At 50.0% G+C, this 13,225-nt stretch overlaps 1 protein-coding gene across 1 annotated transcript in view; it reads left to right on the forward strand.

Annotated features, from left to right (window-relative positions):
- Window positions 1-9,238: 9,238 nt before the first annotated feature.
- MITF (melanocyte inducing transcription factor) overlaps window positions 9,239-13,225 on the forward strand; it is a gene marked incomplete at both ends in the record, with an annotated part of 122,056 nt that continues 118,069 nt past the window's right edge. Inside the window, one exon of the mRNA XM_080718124.1 lies at window positions 9,239-9,342. Coding sequence (XP_080574250.1) covers window positions 9,239-9,342 — 104 coding nt within the window. The remainder of the gene's footprint in view (window positions 9,343-13,225) is intronic.

Genomic DNA, 13,225 nt, shown 5'->3' on the forward strand with positions numbered 1-13,225 from the left:
ATTAGCATGCAGGAGTTGCTCGAGGGGAGGCTGGCTGGGAACTGATCTAGATAACTCAGAAGGGATTCACCTACATCCCTAATCTTGAGGGTTTTATTTATTTATTTATTGGTATTAGAGATTGAAATGAGGCGTTCTACCTCTGATTTGAGATACGCCTCCCCCCATATTGTCTTACTCCAAGCCTTTTATTTATTTATTTATTTATTTATTTATTTATTTATTTATTTTTACTGTTAAACGGAGACTCTGCTAATTTGCTGAGGATATTGCTAAGTTGCTGAGGCTGGCCTCAGACCTGTGATCCTCCTGTCTTAGCTTCCCAAGTACTGGTATGAGAGGTGTGGTCCACCACACCTGTTTTCTCAAGGATATTTTTGTTGCGTACGTGCTTGTGTATAGGGGGGTACTGGAAATCGAACCTAGGGACATTCTACCTTCAAGCTACACCCCCAGCCCTTATTTATTTATTTATTTATCTTTGGAAACAAGGTCTCACCAAGTTGCCGAGGGTCTCTCTAAGTGGCTGAGGCTGTCCTTGTACCCGCCGATCCTCCCGTCTCGGCCTCCCAAGTACTGGGACGACAGGCGTGCACCTGCTGTGCCTGGCTTCTGGAGAGAATCGTAAATAGCATCCAGATAAATGTGTGCACATGAGCCAGACTGGTGCTGGGTTCTGAACTTCGATAATTTCTTTTGGTGTGGTACTGGGGATTGAACCCAGGGGTGTTCTACCTCTGAGCTACACCTTCAGTCCTATTTTTTATTCTTTATTTGAAAACAGGGTCTTAATAAGTTGCAGACGGGCTGCTACAGGATCTGCTGTTTCTTAGTCAAAAGCCTTTAATGGGCTACATATTGAACCATAAAGGCCCACCTAACTTTTTAATCATAATGGCCTCGACATCCCAAAGGAAGTCTCATTTTTTGTCAAACCCAGGCGTCACCCAACACCCATCAATAAAATGGCAAAAACGCCATCCCCACAATAAAATGGCAAAAATGCTCCCAGCGACCTCCTCTCAGGATCCCCTATAAAAAGAAGATTGCAGAGACCTTCAGGGCCTCTCACACTCTCAAGGTGGCCCGCATTCTCCTTGAATGTATATCCTCACTTTTCTTACGTAATACCTCTGTCTTTGTCTCCGACTGGCATGTGCTGAAATTCTTTTTGCCAGGGAAGCTGAAGATCCCCCAATCCTAAGGTGGTTTCCCACCCCCAAGCCCGGAAACTCCTTGGGACTCTCCACAGAATCCTTTGTGAGTTCTATTATACAGAATCCTGTTTTCCGGTGACATTTCTAGTTCGGTGTTTTGAGGAATCTCCATCGTGTGTGTGTGTGTGTGTGTGTGTGTGTGTGTGTGTGTGTGTGTGTGTCTGGGGATGGAACCCAGGGGCATTCAACCTCCGAGCTACACCCCCTGCCCTATTTTTTTTTTTTTATTCTTTATTTTGAAACCGGGTCTCACTGAGTTGCAGAGGGCCTCACTAAGTAGCTGAGGCCGTTCGCGGACTGTGATCCTCTGGTCTCAGCCTCCCGAATGCTGGGAATACAGGCGTGCGCCACCACTCCTGGCTAGGAATCTCCATCTATTTTTCAAGCTGGTGGCTCCAGTTTACACCCCCACCGGCAATGCTTAGGGACCCCTTCTCTCTCCATCTCTGCAGCAGGAGCTCCCGGATCCAGCTAGAGGGGCCGCTGGTTGATGACTCAGCCCCATAGCTCCTTGGAGACTCAGCTCAGCGGGATAGAAAAGCTGACTGGTCTGGCTGGAGTCAGCAGCTCACTCCTCCGGCCAGAGGGAGTTGGGCGGGCGCTGTTGGTTGACAGCCTTACCAAGGCCACCTGGGCTGGGGCAATTCCCCACAGGCCTCTTAGGAAAAGAAGGGAGAAAAGCTGAATCGTTAAAAAACGCACCATTTCCCCCTCCTTCCTTTCCCTCTTCCTTTCTTTCTCTCTCTGACTTTTATCATGAACTCACGTACTTTTCTGCTTGTCTTTGTATAGTAGACACGGCAGCCATAGGCAGCTCTGTTTACTCGAGCTGTGGGTATCTCAGCATGTGAAGTCCCTGATTGTTCTTTGACACCTCTCAGGGCCTTCTGGACAGCGGTGAGCTGTCACACCGCCGCCTACGTTGCGACATGCGGAGCCTCAATCACAACACGGTGCTTCCTGCCTGTCATGGCCTTCCAGACAGCAGAGTGGAACCCTTGGCACTTGCAGCAGTGTCTGCCGGAGGGAAAGAGAGACAGTGAGCACAAGCAGGAAGAGCTTGTTCAGATAAATCACCGGGACCCCACCCAGGGACTAGTTCTCCTTTCTTTAATGGCCAAAACCTTGAGGAAACAGGGGAGAGGTAACGGGTTCTCTTTCTAGGAAAAATACACGTCACATTTTGCATGCAATCATTCCTCAGTGTTTTGACATCTGCCGATTCAGGCAGAGTTTATTTGTGAACACAGGAGTGGTTAAATTCTTGGTATCATAGAATACCGTGTATGCACAATCATGAGGATGTTTTCAATATGAGAAACGACTCAAAATACATTGTGTGGAGAAAAACAAATTACAAAATGCTGTGCCTAGTATGGTCCTTTTCTTTGAAAATAAGAATGTGTGTCGTGAGACTAGGAACCAATTTGGACCGCTGTCTAAAGAATACTGAAAGTGGACCAGTTGCAAACATATATTTTCCCCTTTTCTTTATCATAATATTTTCTTTCTTTCTTTTTTCTTCTTTTTGTAGGTTTGGGGATGGAACCCAGGGGCATTCCACCTCCGAGCTACAGCCCCTGCCCTATTTTTAATTCTTTATATTGAAACTGGGTCTCTCACTGAGTTGCAGGGGGCCTCACTAAATAGCTGAGGCTGTCCACCAACCACGATCCTCCTGTCTCAGCCTCACAAATGCTGGGATTACAAGCCCGGCTTCATAATATTTTCTAGTTCTTCTAAAATTGACATGTGGTACTAGTGCAATTTTAAAAAGATACAGTAAAATATAGGCCGTAGTCTGGTATTCCTCAGCTTCTTTAAAAAAAAAAAAACTTTATTGAGCTATGATTGGCCCACAAAAAGCTGCGCATATTTTTGGCACACAATTTGGTGATAAATGTGTTTGTTGTTCCGTTATTTTATACTGCCTGGCTTTCACGACTTTTTTTTTTTTTTTTTTTTTTTAGTGGTACTGGGGATGGAACCCGGGGCCTTCTACCTCCGGGCTACACTCCCAGACCTATTTTATATTTTTTATTTGGAAACAGGGTCTCTTAAGCCAGCTGAGGCTGGCTTTGAACCTGCACGATCCTTCTGCCTCAGCCTCTCAAACACGGGGATTATAGTGTGCGCCACCACGCCCGGCTTTTATAACTTTAATGGTGGAAATCTTTGGGTAGACGGGATGAGTGCAAGTCCTATATAGAATACTGGAAAGCATGTCAAGAGTTAAACCCATAATTTATCACCTTTTATCTTGCTAACTTTTTTTTTATCATTGGCTTAAATCGACCAAAGTCTGTGACCTTAAAAGTAAAAGTTCTTTATAGTTGCTTCCTTAGCCCCAGCAGGACCTGCTAATGGTTTAACCTGTATACAATATTATACACACATACATACACATTGTCTCTAAAGTGAAAATAGACTTGGCATACATCATTTTGCATCATGCGTTTTTTTTGGGGGGGGTGTGCTGGGGATTGAAGTCAGGGATATTCCACTTCTGAGATACTTTTTAAATTTTTATTTTGAAACAGGATCGCTTCAATTTCCGAGGGTCTCACTAAGTTGCTGAGGCTGTCCTCGCACCTGCAATCCTCTTGTCTTACCCTCCCAAGTACTCAGATCCCAGGTGTGCGTCACTATCCCCGACTATGCTGGGTCTAATGTAAAATTTATTTGAGACGCCCTGCTATGCCAGCTTATAGAGTTAAGCCGCATTCTTTGTTTTAGCCCCTGTGTGGACTTTGTCTGTAAGGATACATTACAGTGTATTCATAGCCCCCAGTCATGATCTTGGTTTTTCAATATTATAAAAAAAAATGTCAGTGAAAATTCTTGTATTTACATCTCTGCACCTTTGTGAGAATATTTCCATCCAATATGGATGCCTAGAAATGGAGTTCTTTTTTTTTTTTTTTTTTAATTGCTACTGGTGGGGATTAAACCCAGTGGCCTTCTACCTCTGAGCTACATCCCAGCTCTACTTCCTTTTTTGTATTCTGAAACAGGGTCTTCCTAAGTTGCCAAGGATCTCTGTAAGTAGCTGAGGCTGCCATCCTAGCCGGGCGTGGTGGCGCACACTTGTCATCCCAGCACTTGGGAGGCTGAGATAGGAGGACCCAGGTTCGCAGCCAGCCTCAGCTCCTTAGTGAGGCCCTCTGCAACTCAGTGAGACTCTGTTTCAAAATAAAGAATAAAACTAGGGCTAGGGTTGTAGCTTGGAGGTAGAATGCCCCTGGGTTCCATCCCCAGTACCTTAAAACAAAACAAACTGCCAGCCTCCTGTCTTAGCCTTCCAAGGACAGGAATTTCAGACTGGAGTTCTTACTAGAATAGTTTCACCAGGGAGCTGCCCCGGGTCCTTCATTAATCTGTTTGTTCTATGAAAACAGATGCAGAAGGGAGAGAGCTGAGCTGTCCAGCTGGCCGTGGGCAGCGGGTGCTCAGGACTCCCTGCCTGTCTGAGCAGCAGCCTCACCCTTCAGAAACACGGGCCCAGGTCCACAGGGGCCAACGTGCTTGCTTTAATCAGTCAGAGAAAAAGAGACCCCAGCAGAGAGCGTCTGTCTCCACCTCACCCCCTTTCTGATCTCTGCTTAGCGAGAAGAAAAAAAAAAAAAAAATCCCTGCATCAGAGACAATACAGAAGGACCCATCGCTGTTGGTTTTTGCAGTACTGGGGATGGAACCCAGGGGCATTCTACCTCCGAGCTACACCCCCGGCCCTATTTTTTTATTCTTTATTTTGAAACAGGGTCTCGTTGAGTTGCAGAGGGCCTCACTAAGTAGCTGGGGCTGGCCTCAAACTGCGATCCTCCTGTCTCAGCCTCCAGAATCGCCACCACGTCCGGCTTCCAGAAGGTTTTAATTGGATGATTCAAAATATTTGGATTGGCGCTGGGCGTGGTGGCGCACACCCGTCATCCCAGTCTTTGGGAGGCTGAGGCAGGAGGATTGTAGGTTGGAGGACAGCCTCAGCTTCTTAGAGACGCCCTCAACAACCTAGTGAGACCCTGTTTCAAAATAAAGAGCCGGGCATGGTGGCACACGCTTGTAATCCCAGTACTTGGGAGGCTGAGGCAGGAGGATTGTAGGTTGGAGGACAGCCTCAGCTTCTTAGAGACGCCCTCAACAACCTAGTGAGACCTTGTTTCAAAAATAAAAAATAAAATCGGACCGAGGGCGTAACTCAGAGGTAGAATGCCCCTAGGCTCCATCTCCATAATCACAAAAAAAGAAAAGAAAGGAAGAAATGTTTTATCTGTAACTTAACACAAGAGTGCTGTTATTTGAAACTTTCTGATGACTTTCTGTGTTAACATGAAAGGGAACATTGAATCCCCTGAGATTTCTATCACCTTCCCGGCGGGAAGCGTGCGGTCATCTTGGCTTGTTTCTGCTTCTGATTTTTTTTTATCCCTAAAATGAGTGCTAAATATGCTTCATTCCGTTATTTTCCAGCGTAACATTTCTCCAAGCCGCCCAGGAGCAGGTCTTAACGCGCCCGTTTGCTGTTTTAATGAAGAGATCTCGGCCTGCTTATCTGCCGAGCCACAGGGAGACGGCCCACGACGTTCCACACCGATAAATCAATTCAGACTTGGACAAGGCCCTAGTGCCGGAGAAGTCGGTTATCTTGTTCGATCGATACTGGACCGGTGTACAAGTCAACTCCGCGGAAACCCAGTAAAAACCCTGTGTTCGTTTGTATTATCCTTATTATCATGATAAAATGAGCAGCTGTAGGTGCTATGGTTTGGATAAGTGTGATCCAAAGGGTGACCCGTTAAAGGCTGGTCCACCACCCTGTGGCACTCTTGGAAGATGGTGAAACCTTTCTCTCTGCTTTCTGGCCACCCCGAGAATGATTAGCAGCCTGGCGTGGCGGTGCACGCCTAAAACCCTAGTCCTTGGGAGGCTGAGACAGGAGGCTGGCAGGTCTGAGGCATGTTGTTTATATATTCCTTAAGGAAAAAATTTTTTTTTATGCGTGTGTGGTACTAGGAATCGAAACCAGTGGCATTCTACCTCCGAGCTACACTCCCAGCCCTGTTTTATTTTTTTATTTTGAAACGGGTTCTCACTAAGTTGAGGAAGGTCTCACTAAGTTGCTGAGGCTGGCATGTAAACTGTGATCCTCCTGTCTCTGCCTCCCAAGGACTAGGATTTTAAGCGTGTACCACCATACCTGCCTTCTTGCTGTGTATTCTAAGAAGCAGGTCCATAGATTTCCTGAGATTAAAAACCTTCTGGTGAGCAAAGGAATGAAGAAGAAGACTCTGAAAGTTTCTCAGCCCGGGTACCACTGACATCCAGACACGGAAGTTTGTTATTTGTCATTGGGCAAGATGGCTAGTATCTCTGGCCCTGCCCTTTAATGCCTGTAATAAATAGTTCTGAGTTATTATGAACCTTCGGTCCCTCCTTCTGTACACGCCAGGCCAGCAGTGGACAATCTGCGTGACCCTAGACTGCCTCTCCCCAGCACCTCTTCTTTTTCTGCTTCTTTACTTTTGCCATCTGGTTTCTAGTAGTTTATCGGGGAATATCCTGCTTTTTTTTTTTTTCAGGAGCATTTATGGGTACTTTGTATAGGACTGAAGGTAGTATTTGAGGAGGGGCTACATTTTGTTACGGGGTTTTAGAAATTGTGACTGCTAAACCCAATACACTCTTTTCCCAAATCTCCTTGGGATCCTGAACTCTAAAATCAACCCACCTACTGGAGACCATTTCTGATGTGAAATCAAAGTGGTTCCTTGTGGGACAAGGCCTGCAGATGGATGACTGCCGAGAGGGTGCTCGGCCATCCGTGTAGCCCGGATTTTCTCCTACGATAACCGCTCATTACTTCTGAGCGGTCAGGTGCATGCATGGATGAGATATTCCTCTTTGATAAAAAAGCTTTTCCAAGATGGAATACAAAGTTGGGTGTGGTGGTCATCCTGGTACTTTGGAGGCTGAAGATGGGAGGATTGCAGGTGGGAGGCCAGCCTCAGCAACTTAACAAGACTCTGTTTCAAAATAAAAATAAATAAATAAAAAGGGCCAGGGTTGTAGGTTGGAGGTAGAAGGCGGCCCCTGGGTTCAATCCTCAGCACCACACACACCAAAAAAGAACCAGATCCTCTGAGCATCTCCTATAGATTACAGATCACTGCCTCTTACATTTGACCCTGTGTCCTCTCCCCGAATGGGTTTCCCAATGTTGTCTTTCTTAGGCTTCTAGGAATCAAGGGACATCTTAAGATTGCAGGCGCTTCTTAGAAGGACCCGAGAGTCTGAGCTTCTTAATGGCTTCAAACGCCACCCTCTAACTCTCTGCTGCTGCCCCTCTGGTGCCTGGAGCTGCTTTTTATAAAAGGAAGACACCTGCCGGCATCATCAGAGCAGAGCACTGAAGTACAAAGGAGGGAAACCATCTTTGACGTTGTTTCCTGCCTGCTGGGGAGTTCAGAAGGGCTGCCCGGCTCCTGAAGTTGAGGACGGTCTCGAGTGAACCCAAGTCAGCTGCGGAATTGAAAGCAAGGCTATTGTGCAATTTCGTGCCTTTTTTTTTTTGTTCTAGGGATGGAACCCAAGGATGTTCTGCCTCTGAGCTATACCCCCCAGCCCTTTTATTTATTTATTTTTTTTGTATTTTAAAACAGGGTCTCCCTAAATTGCAGAGGGTCTCACTAAGTTGCTAAGCTCGGCCTCAAACTTGCAATTCTCCTGTCTCAGCCTCCTCCTAACTCCCGGGATGCCTTTTAATTATTTATTATTATTATTATTATTACTCTTATTACCATTATTTTGCAGTACTGGGGATGGAACTCAGGGTCATTCTACCTCCGAGCTACACCCCCAGCCCTATTTTTTATTCTTTATTTTGAAACAGGGTCTCACTGAGTTGCAAAGGGCCTCACTAAGTTGCTAAGACTAGCCCCGAACCTGCAATCCTCCTGTCTCAGCCTTTTAATTAATTAATTAATTATTATTATTTTGCAGTACTGGGGATGGAACTCAGGGTTATTCTACCTCAGAGCCACACCCCCAGCCCTATTTTTCATTCTTTATTTTTTTAACTTAATTTTTTTGCATTACATGGGGATAAAAACCAGGGGCATTCTACCTCCGAGCGACACCCCCAGCCCTATGTTTTATTCTTTGTTTTGAACCGAGGTCTCACTGAGTTGCAAAGGGCCTCGCTAAGTAGCTGAGGCTGGCCGCGAACCCTGACTCTCCCGAGTCTCTCGGTCTCCCGAGTGCTGCGATGACAGGCGTGCGCCTTTTAAAATAGGCTGAGTCTCAGGTGCCAAAGACCAGCGGCGGCTAATGAGATACAAGACCAAACAGCCTATTGCACAAGCCCAGGTTTGTTTATTTATTTATTTATTTATTTATTTTTCGAGGGGGTTTAGTTTAGTTCCAGAAGAGAACAAACCACCTCGGCTTCTCCACTAGTGTTTGCACCACGGAGCTGGGGAAGCTGTGCGGCGCAGGCCGGGGAGGGCTGGCTGCTCGGGCTGAGGGGAGGGGGGCTTTTTATTTCAAGCCAGGCTTGCACGCATGCATGCATGCCCAAAGTTTCTAGCGCCCACGCTCACCACCATTATTATTATTATTATTATTATTATCATCATCATCATCATCATATTGAAAGCCGAGGCTGGAGGTCTGAGCCGGGGCCGGGCCGGGGGCCCCCTCCCCGGCCGAGTCCTTACCCTTGACGCGCGGCCGAGCTGCGCCTGACATTGCCGCTGGGTCCCGGCCCGAGCTCCAGGCCGGGAGCAGCGGGCGGCCGCCGCGGCGCCTTCTGGGAGTTGTAGTCCTTCGGGAGCCGCCGCCGCGCGCAGCGGGGCCGCGCGGACTACAAGTCCCAGGCGGCCGCGGGGCGGCGGGAGCGGGGAGTCCGCCCGGGCCGGGTGCGCGGGCCGGGCGCCGAGGGGGCGCTGCGCGGGGCCGGGGCCGCCGCCTCCCTCCCGCGCCGGCTGCTCGCTCCGCGGCGGCGGGGAGGCCGGCCGGCCGGAGCCATGCAGTCCGAATCCGGGATTGTGCCGGACTTCGAAGTCGGGGAAGAGTTTCGTGAAGAGCCCAAAACCTACTACGAACTCAAGAGCCAGCCGCTGAAGAGCAGGTGAGCGCGGGGGGCGGCTGCGCGGGGACCCCGCCGCCCTCGGGTGGGGGTGCGGAGGCCCTGCAGGGAGGCCGCCCAGGTGCACGGGGAGAAGGGCTCCTCGGACACGCTGCTCCAGAGCCCGGGGGAGCCGAGGGCGCAGCCCAGCCGTGCACCGGGGTGTGACACCGAGGGCCGTGATTGCCCGTGCGGGGCTCTCCTCCAGGGTCCGAGCTGCCCCGGGCGCCCAGCCTGGCCCGGCCGAGGGCCCAGGGGCAGCCCTTTTGACCTGCGGCCCCTGCAGACTCAGGCCTCCACGGACGGACGGCGGAGAGCCCGGGCCTGGGTCTGGGGGCGCCGCCGGGGGCCCTCTACTTGTGGACGGCGCGTGTTTAATTTCCCGAGGACTTTCCCAACAAGTTTGAGAGGGCCCGGAGCCGCCCCCCTCTTCCCCAGTGCCCACCTTCCTTTGCAAGCTTGAGAGTTGGGGTCTTCCTTCCTCCCCGTCCCGTGGACACCCCGGAGCCTTCTCCCTGCTCCTTGGCCGTGTTTGCCAAGAGGGATGTGGAGCCTTGATAGCGCTCAGCTGCTGGACCAGGCCCTGGCTGCAAAGCCTCTTTACCCCGCCCAGCCCAGGGCGCTGGCCCTGGACAAACGGGCCAGAGACCCGCGGGAGTCAGGGTTAGGGCACCTGAGTCCGGAGTGAGGTACCCGGGCTGCTCTTTTGGGAAGCGGGTCTTCTCTGGGAAGGAGAGTCTGAAAGTATCAGACCCCCTCCTGGTGGTCCCCGGCCAGGGATCAGCTCACAGAGACTGGAAGGGAAAGTCCTCCAAGAGATGTCCAAACCCAGCCCGGAGTGGGCGACCGCCCTTCATAAGGGCCGTTTGTGTGCGTGGGCATCAGTTGTGCGTGCGTGGAGTGATATTGTGTGAGGCGCATTGTTGGTGACGCTCACTGGGCTTTATCTACATTTGGCTGAAGGGACCAGTGTTTTATTCCCGGCTTTTGCTTCGTTAAGCAGATGCTTACAGGGCCAGAACGAGGGAGATGCGTGCGTGCGTGCGTGTGAGCGCGCGTGTGTGTGTAGTTCTGAAAGACGGGAATTGACTGGACCGTTTGTAGCATTTCTGATGGTGGCCGGTACATCGCATTAATTGAGCAAGGGGGTGAGGAGGTTACCAGCTGGAAAAACCCAGATGCATCCCACGGTTCCCGGGTCCCAGGACGTGGACCTGTATTTTTCACAGTCAGCAGAAACGGCTCGCAGGGGTGCCCGCCATCGGCTTCCTCTGTAGCCAGCGCTGCAAGGGGGGAAGGTGGGGACGTGGGAAGAGAGAACTTCTTCACACGTTGATGTTGGGAGCAGGTGCGGGACGGGATCCGTATGGAGATGGAGGGCTAAATTAAAAAGGGGGGAAAAGTTGTGCTCAAACGTGTACGTGAAGCAGACACATGCTCTTTGAAATAAACCAGCTAAATAAAATCTGTGAATAAATATACGGGGCTGGCAACATTTCCCTATACGGCTTCCCACGGTTTATTGTCCTCGACAGCTGTTGTGTGACTGACTTTAAGAGGGCCGCAGGCCCCGCAGGGTCTTTTTGCTTAGTATCCCAGGTCTTTACTGGGACACCTCACTCCTTATAAATCCCGGTTGGAAAAAGTTTGTAATCTGAAGGGGCTTTTCTACCTCTGGGACATACTCCCAGACCTATTTTATACTTTATTTGGAAACAGGGTCTCACTAAGTTGCTGAGAGCCTCACTAAGTAGCCGAGGCTGGCTTCGAACCCGCGCGATCCTCCTGTCTCAGCCTCCCAAGTGCAGGGATTACAGGCGTGCGCCACCACATCTGGCTAGCCCTATCATTTCAAATTCTAGAGAGTGTCCCCTGGCATTAAAAATATGTCCAGTCAGACGTGATGGCACACACCTGTCATCCCAGTTCTTGAGAGGCTGAGACAGGAGGAGCCTGGGTTTGAGGTCGGTCTCAGCAGTTTAGAGACACTCTCAGCAACCTAGTGAGACCTTGTTTCAAAATAAAAAAATAAAAATAAAAAGGGCTGGAGGTGTAGTTGGGAGGTAGAGGGGCCCTGTAACATGCACGCACACACACACTTGCGTGCACACACAGGCACAGCGTCTGCCCATTTCTTGTCAACTCTTGGACTGTGCCTTTTTGCACGGTCAGCCCTTTCCTGGGTAATTGCCACCATCTCTTAGCTGGTCTCCTGGATTGCTCTGGCCCTCAGCAGCTGGACCCCAGGGATCCTGCACAGAGCAGCCCGCCACGGAGCTTTGGCTGGTCCCTCACTGCTGAGAGAGCCCAGGTTGAGTGACCAGCCTCTGCTCCTGGTTAGGAGCAGGGCTCCCAGGTTTTCAAAGTCCTTAGAAGGCCAGAAGGGGCTGCCTGTTGGCTCTCCCCATCTTTTTAGCTGTCCCCTCAAACCTCCCTGTCTCCCCAAGTTGGTCTCTGCTGGCCCTGGAATATTCCAGGCCCTACCGCTTATACTTCCCAAGGTGTTTGTAGACTGCACTGAGCTCTGCCTGGAACATCCTTTGCTCAGAGCCCCCGTGCCCCCTCCCCTCTGACCCCACATTTCCTGCAGATGCGTCCCTGTGACTCCCACCGTGGAGAGCTTGGCCTTACGTGACCGTGACGTTCCTGATCGTAGGCTAATAACCTCCCGTCTGATATTTCGACATGCCACGTTCAGTGGTGTGTATGTTTCGACACCAGACTCCGAGGGACGGGAATCACTTTCCTTTTTCTCGATGGCTGTTGGATCTCAGGAGCCTAGGGCAGCGTTTACCCACCTCACTTCAGCACTCGTGGTCTCTGGGACCAGATCAGCCTCTGCTGTGAGTGGTTGGGGCTGTGTGTTTGCAAGCTGGAGCAGCGACTCGGAAATCCTGCTGCCGGAGGTCAGCCCTGTCCATCCACCGGTCCCGACAACCAAAGATGTCTGTGGATATTGGCAGATGCTCCGTGGCGGACAAAACTACCCCACTTTAGATACGGAACAGTGCCCGACAAGATGGTGGATATTTGTTGAATATGCCTGGCTTTTTCCTTTCCTATCCCACTCAGGGTAAGGTTTTGGGGTTTGTTTTTGTGTTCCAAATTGTGTGTGTGTGTGTGTGTGTGTGTGTGTGTGTGTGTGTGTGTAACCTGGGCTGTGTTACCTCAGAGCCACACTACTACCCCTTTAAAAACAATTTTTTTTTGGAAACAGGGTCTCACTAGGTTGCTGAAAGTCTCACCAAATTGCCGAGAATGGCTTTGAACCTGAGACGCTCCTGTCTCAGCCTCCAAGGACTAGGATCACACCACTCCCGGCTCTCTGTGTTTCCTTTACAATGAGCCAGGAGCGGTGTGATCCTCAATCAGGCTCAGATACTCAGTGTATCACAAGGAAAGACATTTTATTTTTAACCCAGAACTCGTTGACTTTAGAAATGAGGAACTGGCTGGACGTGGTGGTGGTCCACACCCGTAATCCCAGCACTCGGGAGGCGGAGACAGGAGGATTGCAGGTCCAAGGATAAGGTTAACAGTTTAGCAAGAACCTCAGAAACTTAGCGAGGCTCTGTTTCAAAATGAAAATATAAAAACAGGGCTGGAGGTGTAGCGTCGAGTTAGATTTGCCGCTGGGTTCGATCCCCAGTACGAAACCAATTGATCAATAAAAAAGAAACGAGGAAATTGCTGGGGTTGCATGACAGGAGCCCCAGCTTTGGTGGCATTGACTGGAAAGATATGAATGAGAATTGCTTGCACCTTGGTTCCTCCATCAAAGTCTTGGACGCCTTTGTGTGTGAAGAAATCTCAGGGGGAGCCCAGAATCCACACACCGGGTTGGGCGTGTCGGGCAGACAGTTGTGGAACTGCTGGGTGAGCTCCG

The sequence above is a fragment of the Muscardinus avellanarius genome (genome assembly GCF_963383645.1).
Source record: "Muscardinus avellanarius genome assembly, chromosome: 22".
In the NCBI taxonomy this organism is placed as follows: Eukaryota; Metazoa; Chordata; class Mammalia; order Rodentia; family Gliridae; genus Muscardinus; species Muscardinus avellanarius.